The sequence below is a fragment of the Oncorhynchus keta genome, chromosome 5 (assembly GCF_023373465.1).
Source record: "Oncorhynchus keta strain PuntledgeMale-10-30-2019 chromosome 5, Oket_V2, whole genome shotgun sequence".
In the NCBI taxonomy this organism is placed as follows: domain Eukaryota; kingdom Metazoa; phylum Chordata; class Actinopteri; order Salmoniformes; family Salmonidae; genus Oncorhynchus; species Oncorhynchus keta.
This window is the reverse complement of record NC_068425.1, coordinates 4,239,223-4,260,887: the sequence shown is the minus strand read 5'-3', so window position 1 is coordinate 4,260,887 and position 21,665 is coordinate 4,239,223. Positions and strand designations below refer to the sequence as shown.

General features: G+C 40.0%; 1 protein-coding gene across 2 annotated transcripts in view; it reads right to left on the bottom strand.

Moving 5' to 3' along the window:
* Nucleotides 1–18,173, bottom strand: part of soul5 (heme-binding protein soul5) — a 29,599-nt gene extending 11,426 nt beyond the window's left edge. The window contains exons 1-7 of one of the 2 annotated variants that reach the window (XM_035770759.2): nt 18,007–18,173; nt 17,658–17,717; nt 17,402–17,483; nt 16,243–16,363; nt 15,899–16,038; nt 15,501–15,664; nt 14,933–15,380 (exon numbers count right to left, since the gene is read on the bottom strand). In XM_035770759.2, the coding sequence (XP_035626652.1) occupies nt 15,302–15,380; nt 15,501–15,664; nt 15,899–16,038; nt 16,243–16,363; nt 17,402–17,483; nt 17,658–17,717; nt 18,007–18,008 (648 nt within the window). In that variant the 5' untranslated portion in view covers nt 18,009–18,173 and the 3' untranslated portion in view covers nt 14,933–15,301. Of the gene's footprint in view, nt 1–14,932; nt 15,381–15,500; nt 15,665–15,898; nt 16,039–16,242; nt 16,364–17,401; nt 17,484–17,657; nt 17,718–18,006 lie in introns of those variants that run through there. The other variant, XM_052518516.1, reaches the window with a different exon arrangement.
* Nucleotides 18,174–21,665: the final 3,492 nt, after the last annotated feature.

The following is a 21,665-nucleotide window of genomic DNA, read 5'->3' as shown; positions in this document are numbered from 1 at the left end:
ACCTGGTTAAATAAAGGTGAAATAAAAAAATAAAAAAGCATTTTCATGTTTCCCAGGGTGCCTTTTCTTTTTGAGTGAATTGTAGAGTTTACCACCCATGACTGTATTTGTTACTGATACAGACATGGTTGTTGAATTATTTCCTTTTAAAGGCCTGTGGCTTTCACCAAGGGAGTTTCTAGGCGAATGTTATCATTAAAATTATCTGACAAAATACATACATCATAAGACCTTATTTTGATGGCCTAGTTTTACCCTAATCAGTGATGTTAGGAAACTCCTGGTTTACAGGCCACATCAGGCCCACAAGTCACTTTAATCTGTTTTGCAAAGTGATGTGTAATTCCTGTTGGAATCCAGACAGAGTTAGGATATCCAACAGCTGGAAATATTATTCATCCGCAACCCGCATTCAAAAATAAACTTTTTCAAATCATCCTTCATGCAAGTAAGGCGTTTTAATTTAATAACCCATTGTTAAGAGCAGGTTCTATGGTTTCTAAAACACGTACATTTGCCAAACAACTTCAAATTAAGGCATGGGCTCTATTTTCAAAATATAACTTTTTTTTACAGTATCCCTGCTGTAAATTTACAGGGATGCTGTAATGTATTACAGTAAGGAAAACAGTACTGTGAAATATATTACAGCATCTCTGCTGTAAAGCAAAATTACAGTATTAAGCTGGCAACTCTGGTGCCAGGATAATGCTGTAAATTTACAGTGAAATTCCCACTGAAATCTAAATGTAAGAAAAACAATACATTTATTCAAATTGGTACCAATATTAACAACAAAATATGCACAAAAACCTAATTTCTCTCAGATTTTGTGCACAAATTTGTTTACATCCCTGTTAGTGAGCACGTCTCCTTTGCCAAGATAATCCATCCACCTGACAGGTGTGGCATATCAAGAAACTGATTAAACAGCATGATTTTTCCCCATGTGCACCTTGTGCTGGGGGTCAATAATAAGCCACTCTAAAATGTGCAGTTTTGTCACGTAACACAATGCCACAGATGTCACAAGTGTTGAGGGAACATGCAATTACATTCTGGCTGCAGGAATGTCCACAAGAGCTATTGTCTGAAAATGTCATGTTCATTACTCTTACCATAAGCCACCAACGTCGTTTTAGAGAATTTGGCAGTACGTCCACAAGGCCTCACAACCGCAAACCACGTGTATGGCGTTGTCTGGGAAACCGGTTTGCTGATGTCAATGTTGTGAACAGAGTTCCCCATGCTGGCTCTGGGGTTATGGTATGGTACCATAACGAGATCCTGAGGCTCATTGTGAGGCTCATTTAAGGTATCTGTGACTAATGGATGCAGATCTTTATTCCAAGTCATGCAAAATCCATAAATTAGGGCCCAATGAATGTATTTCAAATGACTGATTTCATCATATGAACTGTAACTCAGTAAAAATCTATAAATTGTTGCATGTCGAGATTATATTTTTGTTCAGTACATTTAAACTGGAACAACCCTTTCAGTAACGTGCAATAAATCAAATTTATTGGATTTGTTTATAAAAATGTATGTTATTTGTCACACCTGATCCTGCTCCCCCTCTCTGGCACTCGAGGTCCACCAGGCTGCCCTTCATTACGCACACCTGTCACCAATATTACGCGCAGCAGTGCTCATTGGACTCACCTGGACTCCTTCCCTTTGTTGATTGCCCTGTCGATATCTGTCTGTTCCTCAGTCGGTTCCCCGTGTCAGCATTATTGTCGTTGACATGGTTATTTTTCCCCTGTCCTGACGCTGTTCCTAGGGCTCCCATGCCTCAGCTGGCTTCTATTGTCAGATTGTCAGATGACGGTCAACTGGTGAAAAGGACACAGGGTGTAATTACACGTCTTCCTAAAACGACTTATAACACAAATTCAGTGAAACCCTAGTGACCTTGTTTAAGGACAATACAATTGTCCTACCTAGACCACATTGTCATGAATAATTGCATTATTGTACAACTGCAGTAAAAATGGAATTTGAATAACGGTGCAAACAAAAACCCTGTGATTTGAATATTTAATTCCATTCATTCCATTTGTGTCAGTTGTGAGTCTACTCTTGACAGTTTCTAAGATATAGAAAGGCACAGTAGCATCCCAGTTTGGTTGTATGTTAAGTTCTGATACTGAGATGTGCTGCCTGTTGCGGATCATCATTCTCCCAAGTCATCCTACAATAATGTATTCACGGAAGCTTCAAAGCGAGCTCTGCCTCCTCTCCGATCAAGAGCCTATAGCCTAAATATTTGTCATTCAATTTGTTTCATGTATTACCTTTTATGTGTGGCATAAACACAACCACCCACACGTATTTTGTAGGCTACCTGCTCACGTTCATCCAAAATTTTATTCCAGCATCCAGATGCTGTGCAGATGATGTTGAAGCTCCCGAAGTCAGTAATGTTTTGCTTATTAGTTGTCGTGCATTGGCACAGGAAACCTGTGGGTGGAAAAATCGTTGCACATATTTTATATACTGTAATTACAAATACAGCATAAAATATGGGGACAAACCGAAGAACCCTATGTGGTTTTACTTGGCACCTTTTTATGTAAGAGTGTACTAGTGTACAGGCCAAACTGGTCTTGAATAACCACCTTGGTCTTAACGACTCTCTGTAGTCTAGCAGGGACAAAGGCATCGCACGAAAGGACACGTTGAAGCTTTCTAGTACACTATAGAAGGAGTGCATGGAGGTGGTTCACACATCCTCCTCGTATTACTGCTTTGTTTCCATGTTTTACCACAGGTCACAAGATACCTGCTCTAACCATTCTGGGAGGGAATGCTGAATGGCATTGTCCCTTTGTTGGTGTTTCAGAATCACACCAAGTTCACATCCCTGTGAGGGATTCCATTCTACAGAGGAACAATGGAGAAGTGTCTACACGCCCACCCAGTACTATACCCAGGCTGTGTTCGATATGAAAGAACCGCGTGCAACGGTTAATCCAACTAAGTTTTGCAATCGATCGTGCCGCATGGGGCGACAGGTAGCCTAGTGATTAGAGCGTTGGGCCAGTAAGCCGAAAAGGTTGCTGGATTGAATCATCGAGTTGACAAGGTCCAAATCTGTCATTCTACCCCTGAACAAGGACGTTAACCAACTGTTCCCCAGTAGGCCATCATTGTAAATAAGAATTTGTTCTTAACTGACTTGCCTGGTTAAATCATTTAAAAAAAATGTAAATAGTGATCATTCCACACCTTGCCAAACCCACCAAACGGGAGCAAAGGCTGCTGAAGAACGGTGCATGGCCGGTCGTTCAGTACAAACCGTCATGCATCTTAGCGAATGTTGAAGTGAACTGAGCCCATTGCGATACCATAGGGAACAGAATAGAAGACCTAGTCGAGAAACCAACCAACTACTCAACTATTGTAAAACGTGACTTCTTTTTTGCAATCAACGTTTCTACACAAAGTCACTCTCACAATCCATTTGGGTGAATTTGAGATATATAAACTGTATAATATATTTCTGTGACAACGTGCTGTGTAAGTGACACAAAGTACAAGATCTCGGGTTCTTGATGTAAAGTGATAATGCTGAATCACAAAGCCTGAACGACAACTCCACAAACTGGTTATGTTGTCATGTAACTTAACGAGGACTAGGAGCACACAAGGAAGGACGCCTGAAGTTATAGAACTTTTTGTAACAGCTTTCTTCTGTGGACGAAGGAGAGGACCAAAGCGCAGCGTGGTTAGTGTTCATCATGTTTAATAAAGACGGTAAACGTGAACATTACAAAATACAAAACAACAAATGTGGAAAAACCGAAAACAGTTCTGTCTGGTACAGACACACGAAGACAAAAGACAACCACCCACAAAACCCAACACAAAACAGGCTACCTAAATATGGTTCCCAATCAGAGACAATGACTAACACCTGCCTCACACAACATAGAATGCCCACTCAGCTCACGTCCTGACTAACACTAAAACAAAGAAAACACAAAAGAACTATGGTCAGAATGTGACACTTTTTCAATTCAACTTGTATCTTTGAAGTTCAGCAATATAGCACAACTGAAATTTAAAAGTAATTTACGATTGAGCTGACATACAGTAACAGTCAAAAGTTTGGAGACACCTACTCATTCAATGGTTTTTATTTATTTCTACAATTTTCTACATTGTAGAATAATTCAATCGGGGATTGCTCAGTTTGGTGGTTCCGAACTTCTTCCATTTAAGAATGATGGAAGCCACTGTGTTTTTTAGGGACTTTCAATGCTGCAGAAATGTTTTGGTACCCTTCCCCAGACCTGTGCTTCGAAACAATCCTGTCTCAGAGCTCTACAGACAATTCCTTCGAACCTCATGGCTTAGTTTTTGCTCTGACATGCACTGTCAACCCGTGGGACCTTAAATAGACAGGAGTTTGCCTTTCCAAATCATGTCCAATGAATTTACTTTACCACAGGTAGACTCCAATCAAGTTGTATAAACATCTCAAGGTCTGAATACTTATATAAATAAGCTATTTCTGTCTTTTATTTTTAATAAATGTACAAAAATGTCTAAAAACCTGATGATATTTTTTTATTTTAAATCCATTTTAGAATAAGCCTTTAACGTAGCAAAATGTATAAAAAGTCAAGGGGTCTGAATACTTCCGAATGCACTGTATAACTTCTAGATCTCCGACCTGGCGAGATTATTATGATTATTAATATTTTTTATTTTATTTTAATATATTACAAGTATACTTAAAAATATAAACAATGTTATTACGATACTTCAAATTATTAGATGTACTTTTCTAGCATATCTTTTGTATACTATATGTGTACTATCAGTCAACTTAAATGCACATTCAAATTGTACTTCAATTTGAAACACTATAATTTAGTATTTTCATTCAAAATACAATTGAAGTTATTTTAAAGTTGAATCATTTATATTTTGAAACTATGAGTGAACAAGCACACTGTAAGTGCCATGCAAAAATTATTCATACCCATTGAATTTCTTAACATTGTGTTACAAAGTGGGGTTAAAATGTATTTAATTATCTTTCTTAAAAATAGAATGTACACAAAATACTATAATGTCAAAATGGAAGATGTATTTGTATTTTTAAGATTAATAAGTTTGATAAACTCAAATATAGTCATTGCATAAGTTTTAGGCAAGCCTAAATTAGTTCAGGAGTCAAATTCGGATTAAAAGAAGATAGCCCTATTTAGCCCTATTTGGTAAAAGACCAAGTCCATATTATGGCAAGAACAGCTCAAATAAGCAAAGAAAAACAACAGTCCATCATTACTTCAAGACATGAAGGTCAGTCAATATGGAAACTTTATTTGTCACACGCGCCGAATACAACTGTAGACCTTACAGTGAAATGCTTACTTATACAAGCCCTTAAACCAACAGTGCAGTTCAAGAAGAGTTTAAGAAAATATTTACCAAATAAACTAAAGTCAAAATAACAAAAAGTAACGAGGCTACATACAGGTGGGTACCGGTACAGAGTTTCTTGCTTTGGCCAAGAAACACGAGCAATGGACATTAGACCAGTGAAAATTTGTCCATTGGTCTGGAGTCCAAATTGGATGTTTTTGGTTTCAACCATTGTGTCTTTGAGTCGTGGCGCATGTGTATTTCCCACCGTAAAGCATGGGGGAGGAGGTGTTATGGTGTGGGGGTGCTTTGCTGGTGACACTGTCTGTGGTTTATTTAAAATACAAGGCACACTTAACCAGCATGGCTAGTTGGCTATCACAGTATTCTGCAGCGATACGCCATCCCATCTGGTTTGCTCTTAGTGGGACTATCATTTGTTTTTCATTAAAAAAATGACCCAACACACCTCCAGGCTGTATAAGGGCTATTTGACCAAGAAGGAGAGTGATGGAGTACTGCATCAGGTGACCTGACCTCCACAATCACCCGACCTCAACCCAATTGAGATGGTTTGGGATGAGTTAGACCGCAGAGTGCAGGAAAAGCAGCCAACAAGTGCTCAGCATATGTTGGAACTCCTTCAAGACTGTGGAGAAAGCATTCCAGGTGAAGCTGGTTGAGAGAATTCCAAGAGTGTGCAGAGCTGTCATCAAGGCAAAGGGTGGCTGTTTGAAGAATCTTAAATCTAAAATATATTTGGATTTGTTTAACACTTTTTGGGGGGGTTACCACATGATTCCATATGTGTTATTTCATAATATTCTGCCCTTGAGTTGCGTTCCCATGCAAAACTAGACAGATAGCTAACAGCTAAGTCTTCAATAAAACTCCCAAGGCGTGGCTTTTCTTGAATATTGAAAACGTTTATGTTGTGAAACTGCAAAATACAGAAAATATATACTTTAGTATTCAATTCACATAGACATACTGTAGCTGTACATTATACATTTCAAGTTGAAGTTGCATGAAAATACAAAGCACGTACCAGGGTACCATGCATATGGCATGACGCCAAACCATATAGCTAATTTTTAGTCATATGGTAATTGGCTAACTCCTTTAATTACTCTAATAATGTACAACCTCTGTAGAATAACAAAGCATATTACACTAGAAACAGTAACACAACTACAGTATAGTATATTTTACAATTCGTTTGCATGACGCACAAGCAAAATAATACAGCTGACGGCGTACATGAAAGGCATTGCAATTTGTGTGAGTAAATGCAACAAACCAACATTGATATGTAAGCAACTCTATCAATAACAAGATTATCATCACTAGCTAAATGCTTGAATCGAACTTACAAACAAATATTATCCGAGGCTGAAGCGTGACAAGAAATAGCTACACTGAATGACCTGCACTGTTGTTTTTAGCTGCTTCTATGCGTGCGGAACAATTCTCTACTTCCTGTTTGCGTACAGTATTTCTAAGTACCAGAAAGCTCCACTAGGGGGCGAATAACACCATGGAACACAATGAAAATCCATTTTAACCATTGTAATAAAATAATCTGTTACCTTCTAACAGTATGGCAGCACACAGTTTCGATGTCTTCACTATTATTCTACATTCTAAACGCACTACCCTCCCATGTGCCCCCTAAACAACCACACAACCCTCCCTAAAGAAAAAACAAAGTGTGACAATCCTCCCCTATTTTAGTTATCTAGCTAACTAACTCTTCACCAAGTATTTTAACCTAGCTAGCTAGCAACCTACCTAATGTCCTTTTTTATAATTGTTATAGATAATATAAATATATAAAATGTTCCCTTGCATTTAGAGATGGCTAGTATGGCAAGCCAGTTAATAGTCCAGTAGCTAGAATGAATGCAATGTGTGACAGTAACGTTAGCTATATGGGCAACATTAGCTAGATAATTGAGTGATGAAAACCCGGTGTAAAACAGGTGTATAGCAAAACTGGAATTACTCAGTACAGATATCCACTGGCAAATCTTTAAATAAACGAGATCATCAAAAACACAAGTTAGCTTGCTAGCTTTCTTACCTGAGAAGGAGTGACTTGCTGAGTCCGCCATATTGCAATGTGGCTACTGTCTACACTCTAAAAATAAAAGGTTCCTGGAGTATCCTTTAGGGATTTTTCAAATTGAACCTGTGGGGGAACCCCTATAAATTCAAAGAACCAATTTTAATAGATCCTAGAAAAACCTTTTGGGGTTCGTTTTCTAACTATCCCCGCTCCCGTTATTTTTGATTATTGATAACAATAATAGGTATAACAATAACAACACAATATTTTTGTTCTCAGTTTTCATTGTGATTTTAGTGGCAAAGCAGAATAAAAAAGTCCAGATATGAGGTAAACTCCCAGCAGGACCCCAAGTCCAATGGGTATATTTTCTGGCGTGTTGATGTTCTCCGTAACCAGAACCAGAACGATTTGCAGTGCATGCTGATCGAACAGGTTTCCTGTTGTATTCGTCAGAGGTGGAGGGAGGGGAGAAGTCTGTGAATCCCCCAAAATGTAATTATACAGATGATTACCAAAATATGCACCCGACTGTCTTTTTACCTTGGTTTTTGTGGTGAATGTGAATGAAAACAAATGTTTGATAAGGGTTTTCATACACGTACCTTGTCCATAATGTAGAGGCCTATGGGATATTCATTGATGAGGTAAGGAAGGAGGATGGTAAATGTGATCTGCATAACATACCAATACCAATTGATGTACATTTGTATGCCTCCTTGTCTGTATACCTGCAGACACTGACACAAAAGTGAGCAATTCAGTCATCTGCACCCAGCTAGCCTTCAACATATTCGTATAGCCTACATGTTCTTACCTCTTTGTTGATTGATATCCATTGAATTGTGTCCATTTTCGGTTTTAGAAAGACTTGCACAAATATGGAAAGATAGATGTAATCGTCATAAATCGTCGTAAAACAATATACATGTAAATCATACAAGGGACAAACCTTAAATTGTGGACATTTCTAAAAACCTGTTTTTGCTTTGTCCTTGTGGGGTATTGTGTGTAGATTGAGGGGGGAAAACAATTTAATACATTTTAGATTAAAACCTGTTTGGGGTAGGGGGCAGCATTTTCACATTTTCACGAACAAATCAAACATTTATTGTGGAACTGGGATTCCTGGGAGTGCATTCTGATGAAGATCATCAAAGGTAAGTAAATATTTATAATGCTATTTCTGACTAATGTTGACTCCACAACCTGGCGGATATTTCTGTGGCTGGTTTGGTCTCTGAGCGCCGTACTCAGATTATTGCATGGTGTGCTTTTTCCGTAAAGTTTTTTTTAAATCTGACACAGCGGTTGCATTAAGGTGAAGTCTATGTTTAATTCTGTGAATAACACTTGTATTTTTTTTAATCAATGTTTATTATGAGTATTTCTGTAAATTCGTGTGGCTCTCTGCAAAATCACCGGATGTTTTGGAAACAAATCATTACTGAATGTAACGCGCCAATGTAAACTGAGATGTTTGGATATAAATATGCACTTTATCGAACAAAACATACATGCATTGTGTAACATGATGTCCTATGAGTGTCATCTGATGAAGTTCATCAAAGGTTAGTGATTCATTTTATCTATATTTCTGCTTTTTGTGACTCATCTCTTTGGCTGGAAAAATGGCTGTGTGTGTTTTTGTGACTTGGCTCTGACCTAACATAATCATATGTTGTGCTTTCGCTGTAAAGCCTTTTTGAAATCGGACACGTTGGGTAGATTAACAAGAAGTGTATCTTTCATTTGGTGTATTGCACTTGTTAATGTGTGAAAGTTACATATTTCAAAAAAATATGTTTGAATTTCGCACGCTGCCTTTTCAGCTGAATGTTGTCGAGGGGTGCCACTAGCGGAACCCCTAGCCATAAGAAGTTTCAAGGCTGTAAGGTAACAAAAAAACATATACTCTCCGAATGCACAAATTTACACACAGTACAAAGATGAATAAAAGTGACTGGGATTGCACAATAAAGTCGTATTATAGGGTTGACATAGATACAGGCATGTTTGTTGAGTTGCAAGATTGATGTAGTCATTGTGACAGAGTATATGAGCGGAGTTGAGCGGTTTGAAATCCAGTTCAACGCTCATGGAGGCGCTCCATGTCCTTTCCTACAGCTCCACTAAACACTGCTCCATGCTCACAGTACAAAACTAACGCTCCAAATACGTTTACATTCCTTCAAATCACAATTTAAGCAACACCCATCTATTTTTCTGAATTCCTGGACCTACCAATCGGTTTTTAACTATTGAAACCAAAACCATATGGACTTGAATGAAAATCATTTGAATAAACGTGAAACGATGAATTTAAGAAGCTAGCATAATTTCAAATAGGCTACAGGTCATATCAAACAGCGTATATATCAAGGCGAGACCCAAATGCAGACACAGGAGGCAGATGGTTGGAGTCTTACAATGTTTATTCATCCAAAGGGGGTAGGCAAGAGAATGGTCGTGGACAGGCAAAAAGATCAAAACCAGATCAGAGTCCAGGAGGTATAGAGTGGCAGACAGGCTCGTGGTCAAGGCAGGCAGAAAGGTCAGGCAGGTGGGTACAAAGTCCAGAAACAGGCAAAGGTCAAAACCGGAAGGACTAGAAAAAGGAGAATGCAAAAAGCAGGAGAACGGGAAAACCGCTGATTGACTTGGAAACATACACGATGAACTGGCACAGAGAAACAGGAAACACAGGGATAAATACACTGGGGAAAAGAAGCGACACCTGGAGGGGGTGGAGACAATAATAAGGACAGGTGAAACTGATCAGGGTGTGACCGTATAAACATTCCAAATAGGTCAGGAGCAAGACAAGAAGCCCAAGAAGAAACAAAAATGAATTATTTAGGCTATATTATTTCAACCGAGGTAAAGAAAGTTTCAGGTCGGATGGATATTCAACGTATATTCGCCTGTAGCTTTCCTTAAGTCCACCAACCGCAGTTAGGGGCCGTCAACATTGTGACAAATCAAAATGTTCAAATTTCAATAGCTCTTTAACCATTAACCCTCAAACTTTCAGAACTGGTTGTAGCCAACCCAATGGCATAGACACACATTGCACACACCTTTTTTTTGTCCATTTACATCTCACACTATTTTTATGAATTTACATTTTTGAATTTCAATAGCTCTTTGGTCATATGACCTACTGACTTCAAACAAGGTTCAGAGTGTACACTCAGTGGGCCTACACATTGCACACCCGTTAGTTTGTCCATTTTCATCTCACACGTTTTTTACATGAATTTTTCAAACTTAAAAATGTCAGTGGTTACATGGGACGGGACGTATCAAAAAAGGCCACAGAAACTCGGAATCAGATCTGTGGAATAAAGGTGGAGGGAGAGAAGCAGTTTTGTAGGCCTTCATTTTACATGGGTGTTAAAAAATTTTTTTTTGAAGTTAACAAATAGTCCAGGCTCTCAATAACTATCTTTCACATGGACACTGAAAAGATCTGCAAATGGCTGTATGTGGTATGGATCAAGGACAGGAGAGGTGTTCGAACAGAGGTGCTTAAAGGAAGGCGCACAGGTAGGCCTCATGGAAAAACAATGTTTCATATGTTCTTTTAATTCACAGTAATAGGCAGGGATTTGTCAGTCGGCGTGAGCTTGATAACGTGAAAGAATCCTTTTTATAGCATCACTTTCATATACTGTACATTAAGACAAATCCTTCTACTGCAAGTATTCGCCTGCAGTTTACATAACCTGATAATGCCTTGATATTTGAGTGCATTCACAACAAGCCACTGAAATATTTTGTATTTATTTGAAGTAAAGTGTCTGACATGTTGGGAAGATTAAAGGTCGACAATTTCCGTTTAATTTGTCAATATTCCATTTTTATTAATTGATTTTCTGGCTACCATTACTGAGGTTACATGTTCAGTACACGTATTGACCAGCAAACCCACTGCAGCCTACCTCACAAGCTCACTCTCCATCCCTGCTTTGGACAATTAATTGCATGACTCTCGAACTTTGCCCTTTTCATTTATGGTTGATATTAACGATGAAAGGAGATATTATCTGTCTCGCTCCTATTGTGTACCACTGTTAAATACTGAGGAAAAATAAAATAAAAACAGGGAAAATAAGTACTTAGAACTACCAATTTATTATAGATAAATATGACAGAAAATGGTAAACACAACACTGGACTGAACCCCCTAATTGTCAAACTAATATTAAGATGCATGACTAGAGTTTATACAATATGAGTGTATAACCACTGCACGCTTCTTAGGTGTGTAATTGACAGGACCAAGGAGCTATTGAAATGAGAAAGTTTGAAATATTCATGTAAAATCGAGTGAGATGAAAATGGACCAACTAAAGGGTGTGCAATATAGAGGGGTAGTCAGAGTGGGTAGTCAGTTTGTTCACGCTCTAACTATTTCAACTAGGAATACAAAATGCTGCTCACATTTCCGCATGTTTATTAGCTTTGGGAAGTGAAGTAATGTCCAAATCGTGAAAATAAGACCTGTGCCATGTTGTGCGCAGTTTTTCCAACATCATGGCACTTATTTGGAGTCTGTGGCTCAAGTGGTTTGAAAGCGTAAATATCCTTCGAATATCCAACTTGAAACCGTCTTTACCTCGGTATTATTTCAAGGCTATATAGCCTACAAAGAAATACATTCTGAAGTATTTGCGAGTGCGACACAATAGGCTGGTAGGGACATAAAGCGTGCAGCATTTAAACAATTATTATAGTCTATATATTGCGCATATAGGGTGTGACTTACTTAGAATTCAATACAAATTTAACGAAAAATGTCTTATTAGTGCCTTTGAATTCATTTTTAGAAACACGAGTTTGGCCAGTCTGTGGCTTCACCTATCCACACTTGCAGAGCCACTGGGGATGCTAAACACCCTTTTTGGCCACTCTTGCCAGGCTGGTCAAAGACGCAAAGTTGTTTATTGTTTTATTTTTTTCTATAGGTAGGCCTATAGGTTTTTAGGCAAAATAACCCAATCAAAACGGAAAGCTCCTTGAAAGTGGGAATATGCCTGGCCTATTGGGCCAAAATCTATATAGATAATAGAACGAAAATGAACGAAACATTTAAGAGACCCGATTTTCTGTTGATAAGAACTTTGCTACAATGACACACTTAGTTATCTACCCACCTCATTCCTTTCTTTTAACATGTGCACATTGTAAGTACACCATCATACTTTTGGGATAAGTGTATTTTCAGATTCCACAATGATTCTTTAGTTGTGGATGTCTCATGTAACCAGTGTGACTGCCAAGTCCCGCGCGTATAACAATTCACATCCGGTCTATAACCTAACAGTCTTAGCACCATACCAGCAGGTGGCATCCAAGCCTTACACATAACAGTGGACACTAAATCACCGCACTCCCGCTCTTGCGCTTGGTCATCATCTTCGTAAGTCTCCTTGATTTAGCATCTGTGTGTTTTATTCGTTTCTTTATGAAATATTTAGCGAACTCCATGACAGTATCCAAAGCAGTTGGCTATTAGCAGCACACAAGTAGACTACCAATGAATGCTGGAGCTGGCATGCCCTGAGCTCCTGAAGTAAGCAGTACTGGAGCGAAATTGGAGCGGGCGAAACTGCCGACGCTACATCCTTTGGGAATCTCGCTCCACGTTCCAGTGAAATGGGACACGCTCAGCTCCTCGCTCTGCTCCAGAGCCCCGCTCCACTCACATACTCTGCATTGCATGCAAGAAATATGGGACCAAATACTGTGTTTTTTGAGACAAGATGTGTGGGGCATATATGCATACGTTGCCATTGGAGGGTGCATTTTATGCACTTATTCTAAAACGATATTCAATCTGTCAGTACAAACTTTGATTGAGAACGGATGATGATGTCATTTACTCTTTTTTTTGTTGCCCTCCCTCACCTCAAAAAAAGAGCATTTAGTACACGACTGCGCTTCCGGCTATGGAAGGTGGTATAGCGCAGCCTCTGAATGTCATAGAGACAAACCAAAGATCTCTTATATGTAGCTGAGTCATATCTTTCCCAGCTTGTTTCTAGCATAAAACATTGTGGTCTAAAGCCTCGTTATAGATTGCTTTATATAATCAGATCCATTTGATTTGTATTAAAATCAATTATATCCGTTGCACGCTTTGGACCCAAGAAAAGTAGCTGCTGCCTTAGCATTATTTTTTAATACCGCTGATCCTCCATATCATATATATTCAGCTCTCGTTCTCAAACTGAACAGGACACGAGTAGGCCTGGTCCGCGTGCACAGATATGGCTTTTTGTTGTTGTTGAAATTGACTCGCCTCCTGAGGTGCCACCATACACAGCACAGTCATTGGTTAGGCAGCACAAAGCGGTTTACATCTGCAAGAGCAGGGCAGGTCAGAGTTCATGACTGGGAATGCCTATCCATTGCAGTGTGTAATGCAGTGTACACTCAGAAAAAATATGTTAAGTAGAAGCATTACAGGGTTCTTCAGTTTGTCCCCATAGGGGAACCCTTCTATCTAGTACCCTCTATGTTTGGTTCATGAAAGAACCCCCTGTATATGGTTTTACCTAGAACCCTCTATGAAGGGTTCTACCAATAACAATGTTATAATCTAAAGGTTCGTCCTACAACCATCTCTGAAAGATTCTACAAAGGGAAGATTGAAAATTGAGACGACCTCAATCATTTAAACTGAACAACTCATCTTAGTAACGGGTGGAATAAATCCAATTACTAATTGATTGGATTAGTTTAGAAAACTGTATGTTCTTTATCTTTGTGAAGCGTAACATGAATCAACTGAACAATGTACAGTACATGCAAAAACACAGATATTACAGTAAAACAATCTATTCGGAAAATCTCCCTGAAAAAGAGCATGCTGGGAAATATTATATATTGTTCCATATAGAATCCTTCTTGCCTTCCAAAGAATTATCCAAGAACCCTTTCTTCCAAAAATGGTTCTTAGGATGTTAAAGGTTCTAGGTAGAACCCTTTGACTGATAAAGAACCCTTGTCTTCCAACAAGGGTTCTTCTGATCAAGTTCCTCAGTAAAGAACCCTTTTGGAACCCTTTTTTTCTAAGAGTGTACTTACTTGTGATCTGTATTTGAGATGTTTTCTTAGAACATGCCCTGAGTGGCAAAAAAAGTGCCGTATAGTGGTCTTGTGTTGGGCACCGCTGAATAATAACAAACCAATGAGATTTTAATGGATTTCAAATATGACTTCACTGTATTTGTGAAAGGAGTGACTGGAAAAAAAATTCATTTGTAATGTTCATCATAGTCTCTCATGGACAGACTATGTAACAAATGTGGTTTCTGACACAATGACCCAAGATTTTATGTTCATTATAATCATACTGTATGTACCACCACTCAAGTTTTACCAAAGAGCTGGAGAGGATTTGTTTGGCATATATTTAAGGGAACAAACTCAACACAGACAAAAGATCCAAATCACGTTCAACATTGAATGTAGTAGTTTGTCAAAAAGGGAAGTTTACTTTTCATAAACAGACTTCAGTACAAATGTATCTCTGTCTACATCTACATTCACCCCACATTGTTAGAACATTGTTAGAACATGTGGGGGGTTGGGCAAGACACCTCCCTAACAAACTGAACCCTGAATAAGAATGAGCAAATTCTAAGACATATGTATACACTCTATAGTATGTGGCATATTGATTTTGGATTATAGTGCCACCAGATCAGAGACACATGTCTTAGTTAATATCTTTTTTGCCCCCAAACCACATTTTCTCAGATGTTCTCAGTCTACCATGCACCTCCCATTGGTCCTCCTCAAAGTGGTTATGCCAGACTCAGCAGTAGTGGAGGAGGATGTTTAGGAGGAGGTAGGGCACACAGGCTCTCCCTCAACCATGTACCACACCTCGTTGTGCCTATTCAGGATCTTCATTGGGCTGTAGGAACCATACACACACACACACAAAATATTAAAGTATGTTTGAAAAAGTATTTTGGTGGAATTGTGTTGGATGTTGGATATGAGTATATTGAAGGATTTGTATCTGTGCTCTCACCTGTCATATCCCACAGCATAGTGGTAGTCTTTGTTGTAGGTGGCCTGGACTTTGTCTAGCTGCCTTTTCAGCAGCATAGAGTTTACACTGGATGTCACAGACATCATCAATCCACCGTAGCTCCTCACGTACACATTCATGTCTGGCGTCTCTGTAAAATACACCTACACGGGGAAATCACAAAGACATCCACATTGTTAACCACGGTCTTTAAAAAAACCATGACATACTTGAAATGGGTTCAAATGGTATTTGTGTTCTTTTTAATATTTTAACTGCGCTCGATTAAGCTTTTCTTGCACAATGGCACCAATAGACCAATGGTCCCAAAACGGCAAACCCCAACCACCTGGCACTCTAGAAAAGCTGCATAAGCTGTAGGGTCTATTGGGTCTTACACTGCCATCAGTGGGTTGGGGAGGAGTCAACTGATAGTCAGACGGCAGGAGGAAGTTGAGGGTGAAGACAGACGACTGCCACAACCTCTTCTTCTCCTCAATTTTGACAGTCACCGGAGCTGTCATGTCAATGTTGATGCCTATAGGAAAAATGTGCATCCACAACACACACAAATAGATCAATATGCACAAACTCACACACACACACACGCACACACGCACGCACGCACGCACGCACGCACACACACACACACACACACACACACACACACACACACACACACACACACACACACACACACACACACACACACACACACACACACACACACACACACACACACCAGCCTCGTTGGAGCCGGTGATGTATTTGAAGAGTCTCTGGAAGGCAGTGTACATGGCCTTGTCCATGAAGTAGCTTTCCTCGTCTGTCGACAGCCAATACGCCGAGTCATAGTGGCGCACCTGTAACACAGACACAAACCTTCACTCAGAGTCCTGTGTTGGAGAACGTGTTGAGTTACGGATGTTGGATGCAAGGGGAGCAACTTTGGTGTCTTGGTCCAGTAGAAAGTGGTGGGAATCCTGGTTTCTGGGGCTTGGGGACTTGTCAGGTGGATGGCACCTTGGTAGCAGGGTGGGGATTGGGGACTTGGGGACTTGTCAGGTGGATGGCACCTTGGTAGCAGGGTGGGGATTGGGGACTTGGGGACTTGTCATGTGGATGGCACCTTGGTAGCAGGGTGGGGATTGGGGACTTGGGGACTTGTCAGGTGGATGGCACCTTGGTAGCAGGGTGGGGATTGGGGACTTGTCAGGTGGATGGCACCTTGGTAGCAGGGTGGGGATTGGGGACTTGGGGACTTGTCAGGTGGATGGCACCTTGGTAGCAGGGTGGGGATTGGGGACTTGGGGACTTGTCAGGTGGATGGCACCTTGGTAGCAGGGTGGGGATTGGGGACTTGGGGACTTGTCAGGTGGATGGCACCTTGGTAGCAGGGTGGGGATTGGGGACTTGGGGACTTGTCAGGTGGATGGCACCTTGGTAGCAGGGTGGGGATTGGGGACTTGGGGACTTGTCAGGTGGATGGCACCTTGGTAGCAGGGTGGGGATTGGGGACTTGGGGACTTGTCAGGTGGATGGCACCTTGGTAGCAGGGTGGGGATTGGGGACTTGTCAGGTGGATGGCACCTTGGTAGCAGGGTGGGGATTGGGGATTGGGGACTTGGTAGCAGGGTGGGGATTGGGGACTTGGTAGCAGGGTGGGGAATGGGGGAAGCTCCTGTTTTACACATGCAGGTACAATTCGTCTGTTTTTAAAATTTGATGGAAAATGATCATTATTATTATCATGTTGATAAACAATATTCTGATGAAAATTAAAATGTATTTTATCTGCTACCCTGACAGAAACCTAAACGATCCCCCCAAAAATGTGGTCACAAATAACACCCCTGACTCCGTTTTATGTGCCATTAATTTGTGCTTTGCAATGAACTCACCTCATAATTGTCATTCTTGCACACCAGATCATACAGCAGACATTCCCTTGACTCGGTGCAGAAGCGAGACTCAGAGGAGTTCCTAAAGGGATCGGTGGAAAAGAAATCAATCATGGAGAAATTCAGAAAATATTGCACAACATCATCATTCAATATGAATATTCAAACATTCACTATACAAACATCGTGTGATTTCTGAAACGTGTGGTTACGATGTGAGGAAAGTAATAACAGATGTGCATTATAACTTCCTTACCCAATTCTGGCTTCAGCAGTCAAGATGAGAAGCAAGCCAACCAACCCTACAAAATAAACCCTGAAGTACACACAAACGGTCAGTGTCATCACATTAAAAACCTACAGTACACACAAACAGTCAGTGTCATTATTAGAAGGTTAAACCGTCAGTGACCACATCACATGAAAAATCTATGATTCAGACATTAATGATTACTATTGTAATATATTGTAATACTTTAAGACAGTTTCCAAATTATGATACTACAACTTCCAATTTCTATAGAAATCATTCTCCCTTTAATAATTAACACCGTCACAAGTCAAATGAAACATATCAAAGCAATGAGACTATAATTTCTACTTACATTGTGCTGAATGTGTGTCTTTTAGATCAGCTCAGTTCAGATGCATCCACTGGCATGAGGGAAATGCTCGCAGAGAAACTATTTATACCAACTGAGGGTTATGAAAGAAATCCTGGACCCCTTCCCAAAACTTGTGAGACACACCCACTTCACTGCAGAATGGCCCGGGGGCCTCAACAAATATGTGCAATGGGATTATTTAACCAGCTGAAGAGAAAACCAGGTGGTTTATAAATGTGTGTGCCAAGTTAGATAATGCGAGACGATCAGTCTTGATGTGTCTTTGAGAAAGAGCATAGGATCATGAGAAAGAGGCTGTGACTAGATCCGTCACTTGTACTAGACTGTTATATATTTCTTTTTGGAAAATAGAAAGTCTGTTTCGCAATAACAACTTGGTTGCCACGTTTAGAGGAAGTAAATATAGCACTTGGATCTATTCAGTTTGTTCACTGAGCACTTCTGGGTCGACTTTACCAATCACGAGTGAGGAATGGAGTAAGAAGCCTTGTTTATAACTGGTGCAACATGGACCCTTTGTCCTGATATGGTATCTGACTCAATTACCCAAGATTTTATGTTCATTATAATCATACTGTATTCACCACCACTCGAGTTTGACCGAAGAGCTGGAGAGGATTTATTTGGCATATACAGTTGAAGTCAGAAGTTTACATACACCTTAGCCAAATACATTTGCGCTCAGTTGTTCACAATTCCTGACATTTAATCAGAGTAAAAATGCCCTGTCTTACGTCAGTTAGGATCACCACTTTATTTTAAGAAAGTGAAATGTCAGAATAATAGTAGAGAGAATTATTTATTTCATCTTTTATTTCTTTCATCACATTCCCAGTGGGGCAGAAGTTTACATACACTCAATTAGTACTTGGTTGCATTGCCTTTAAATTGTTTAATTTGGGTCAAACTTTGCGGGTCGCTTTCCACAAGCTTCCCACAATAAGTTGGATGAATTTTGGCCCATTCCTCCTGACAGAGCTGGTGTAACTGAGTCAGGTTTGTAGGCCTTCTTGCTCAAACACGCTTTTTCAGTTCTGCCCACAGATTTTCTATAGGACTGAGGTCAGGGCTTTGTGATGGCCACTCCAATACCTTGACTTTGTTGTCCTTAAGCCATTTTGCCAACAATTTGGAAGTATGCTTGTTGTCATTGTCCATTTGGAGGACCCATTTGCGACCAAGCTTTAACTTCCCGATTGATGTTTTGAAAAGTTGCTTCAATATATCCACATCATTTTCCTGCCTCATGATGCCATCTATTTTGTGACATGCACCAGTCCATCCTGCAGCAAAGCACCCCACAACATGATGCTGCCACCCCCGTGCTCCACGGATGGGATGATGTTCTTCGGCTTGCAAGCCTCCCCCTTTTTCCTACAAACATAGCGATGGTAATTATGGCCAAACAGTTCTATTTTTGTTTCATCAGACCAGAGGACATTTCTCCAAAAAGTACCATCTTTGTCCCCATGTGCAGTTTCAAACCTTAGTCTGGCTTTATTAAGGCGGTTTTGGAGCAGAGGCTTCTTCTTTGCTGAGCGGCCTTTCAGGTTATGTCGATATAGGACTAATTTTACTGTGGATATAGACACTTTTGTAACAGTTGCCTTCAGCATCTTCACAAGGTCCTTTGCTGTTGTCTGGGATTGATTTGCACTTTTCGAACCAAAGTACGTTCATCTCTAGGAGACAGAATGCGTCTCCTTCCTTAGTGATATGACGGCTGCGTGGTCCCATGGTGTTTATACTTGCGCACTATTGTTTGTACAGATGAACGTGGTACCTTCAGGCGTTTGGAAATTGCTCCCAAGGATGATCCAGACTTGTGGAGGTCTACAATTGTTTTTCTGAGGTCTTGGCTGATTTCTTTTGATTTTCCCATGATGTCAAGCAAAGAGGCACTGGGTTTGAAGGTAGGCCTTGAAATACATCCATAGGTACACCTCCAATTGACTCAAATGATGTCAATTAGCCTATCAGAAGCTTCTAAAGCCATGACATTATTTTCTGGAATTTTCCAAGCTGTTTATAGGCACAGTCAACTTAGTGTATGTAAACTTCTGACCCACTAGAATTGTGATACAGTGAATTATAAGTGAAATAATCTGTCTGTAAACAATTGTTGGAAAAATGACTTGTGTCATGCACAAAGTACATGTCCTAACCGACTTGCCAAAACTATAGTTCGTTAACAAGAAATTTGTGGAGTGGTTGAAAAACTAGTTTTAATGACTCCAACCTAAGTGTATGTAACTTCTGACTTCAACTGTATGTCCGTGTGGGAAGATTAACAGTCGTGGCCAAAGGTTTTGAGCATGACACAAATATTAATTTTCAGAAATTCTGATGCCTCAGTTTGTATGATGGCAATTTGCATATACTCCAGAATGTTATGAAGAGTGATCAGATGAATTGCAATTAATTGCAAAGTCCCTCTTTGCCATGCAAATGACTGAATTCCAAAAAGAAAATTCCACTGCATTTCAGCCCTGCCACAAAAGGACCAGCTGACATCATATCAGTGATCCTCTCGTTAACACAGGCGTTAGTGTTGATGAGGACAAGGCTGTAGATCACTCTGGCATGCTGATTGAGTTCGAATAGCAGACTGGAAGCTTCAAAAGGAGGGTGGTGCTTGGAATCATTGTTCTTCATCTGTCAACCATGGTTACCTACAAGGAAACACGTGCCATCAACATTTCTTTGCACAAAAAGGGCTTCACAAGCAAGGATATTGCTGCCAGAAAGATTGCACCTAAATCAACCATTTATTGGATCATCAAGAACTTCAAAAAGAGCGGTTAAATTGTTGTGAAAAAGGCTTCAGGGCGGCCAAGAAAGTCCAGCAAGCGCCAAGACCGTCTCCTAAAGTTGATTGAGCTGCCTTTTCCAATGCCTTTTCCAGCATGATGGAGCACTGTGCCATAAGGCAAAAGTGATAAATAAGTGGCTCGGGGAACAAAACATTGATATTTTGGGTCCATGGCCAGGAAACGCCCCAGACCTTATTCCCATTGAGAACTTGAGGTCAATCTTCAAGAGGCGGGTGAACAAACAAAACCCACAAATTCTGACAAACTCCAAGCATTGACTATGCAAGAATGGGCTGCCATCAGTCAGGATGTGGCCCAGAAGTTAATTGACAGCATGCCAGGGCGGATTGCAGAGGTCTTGAAAAAGAAGGGTGAACACTGCAAATATTGACTCTTTGCATCAAATTCATGTAATTGTCAATAAAAGCCTTTGACACTGAAGTGCTTGTAATTATACTTCAGTATTCCATAGTAATATCTGACAACAATATCTAAAGACACTGAAGCAGCAAACTTTGTGGAAATTAATATTTATGTCATTCTCAAAACTTTTGGCCACGACTGTATTTAAAGGAAACAAACTCAACACAGACAAAGTTTCAAATCATGTTCAACATTGAATGTAGTAGTTTATGAAAAGTAACTTCCCTTTTGACAAACAGACTTCAGTACAAATGTATCTCTGTCTACATCTACATTCACCCCACATTGTTAGAACATGTTAATACGTACAGAGTTTGAATTATGGGGCTGGGGGGTTGGGCAAGGCACCTCCCTAACAAACTGAACCCTGAATAAGAATGAGCAAATTCTAAGACATGTATA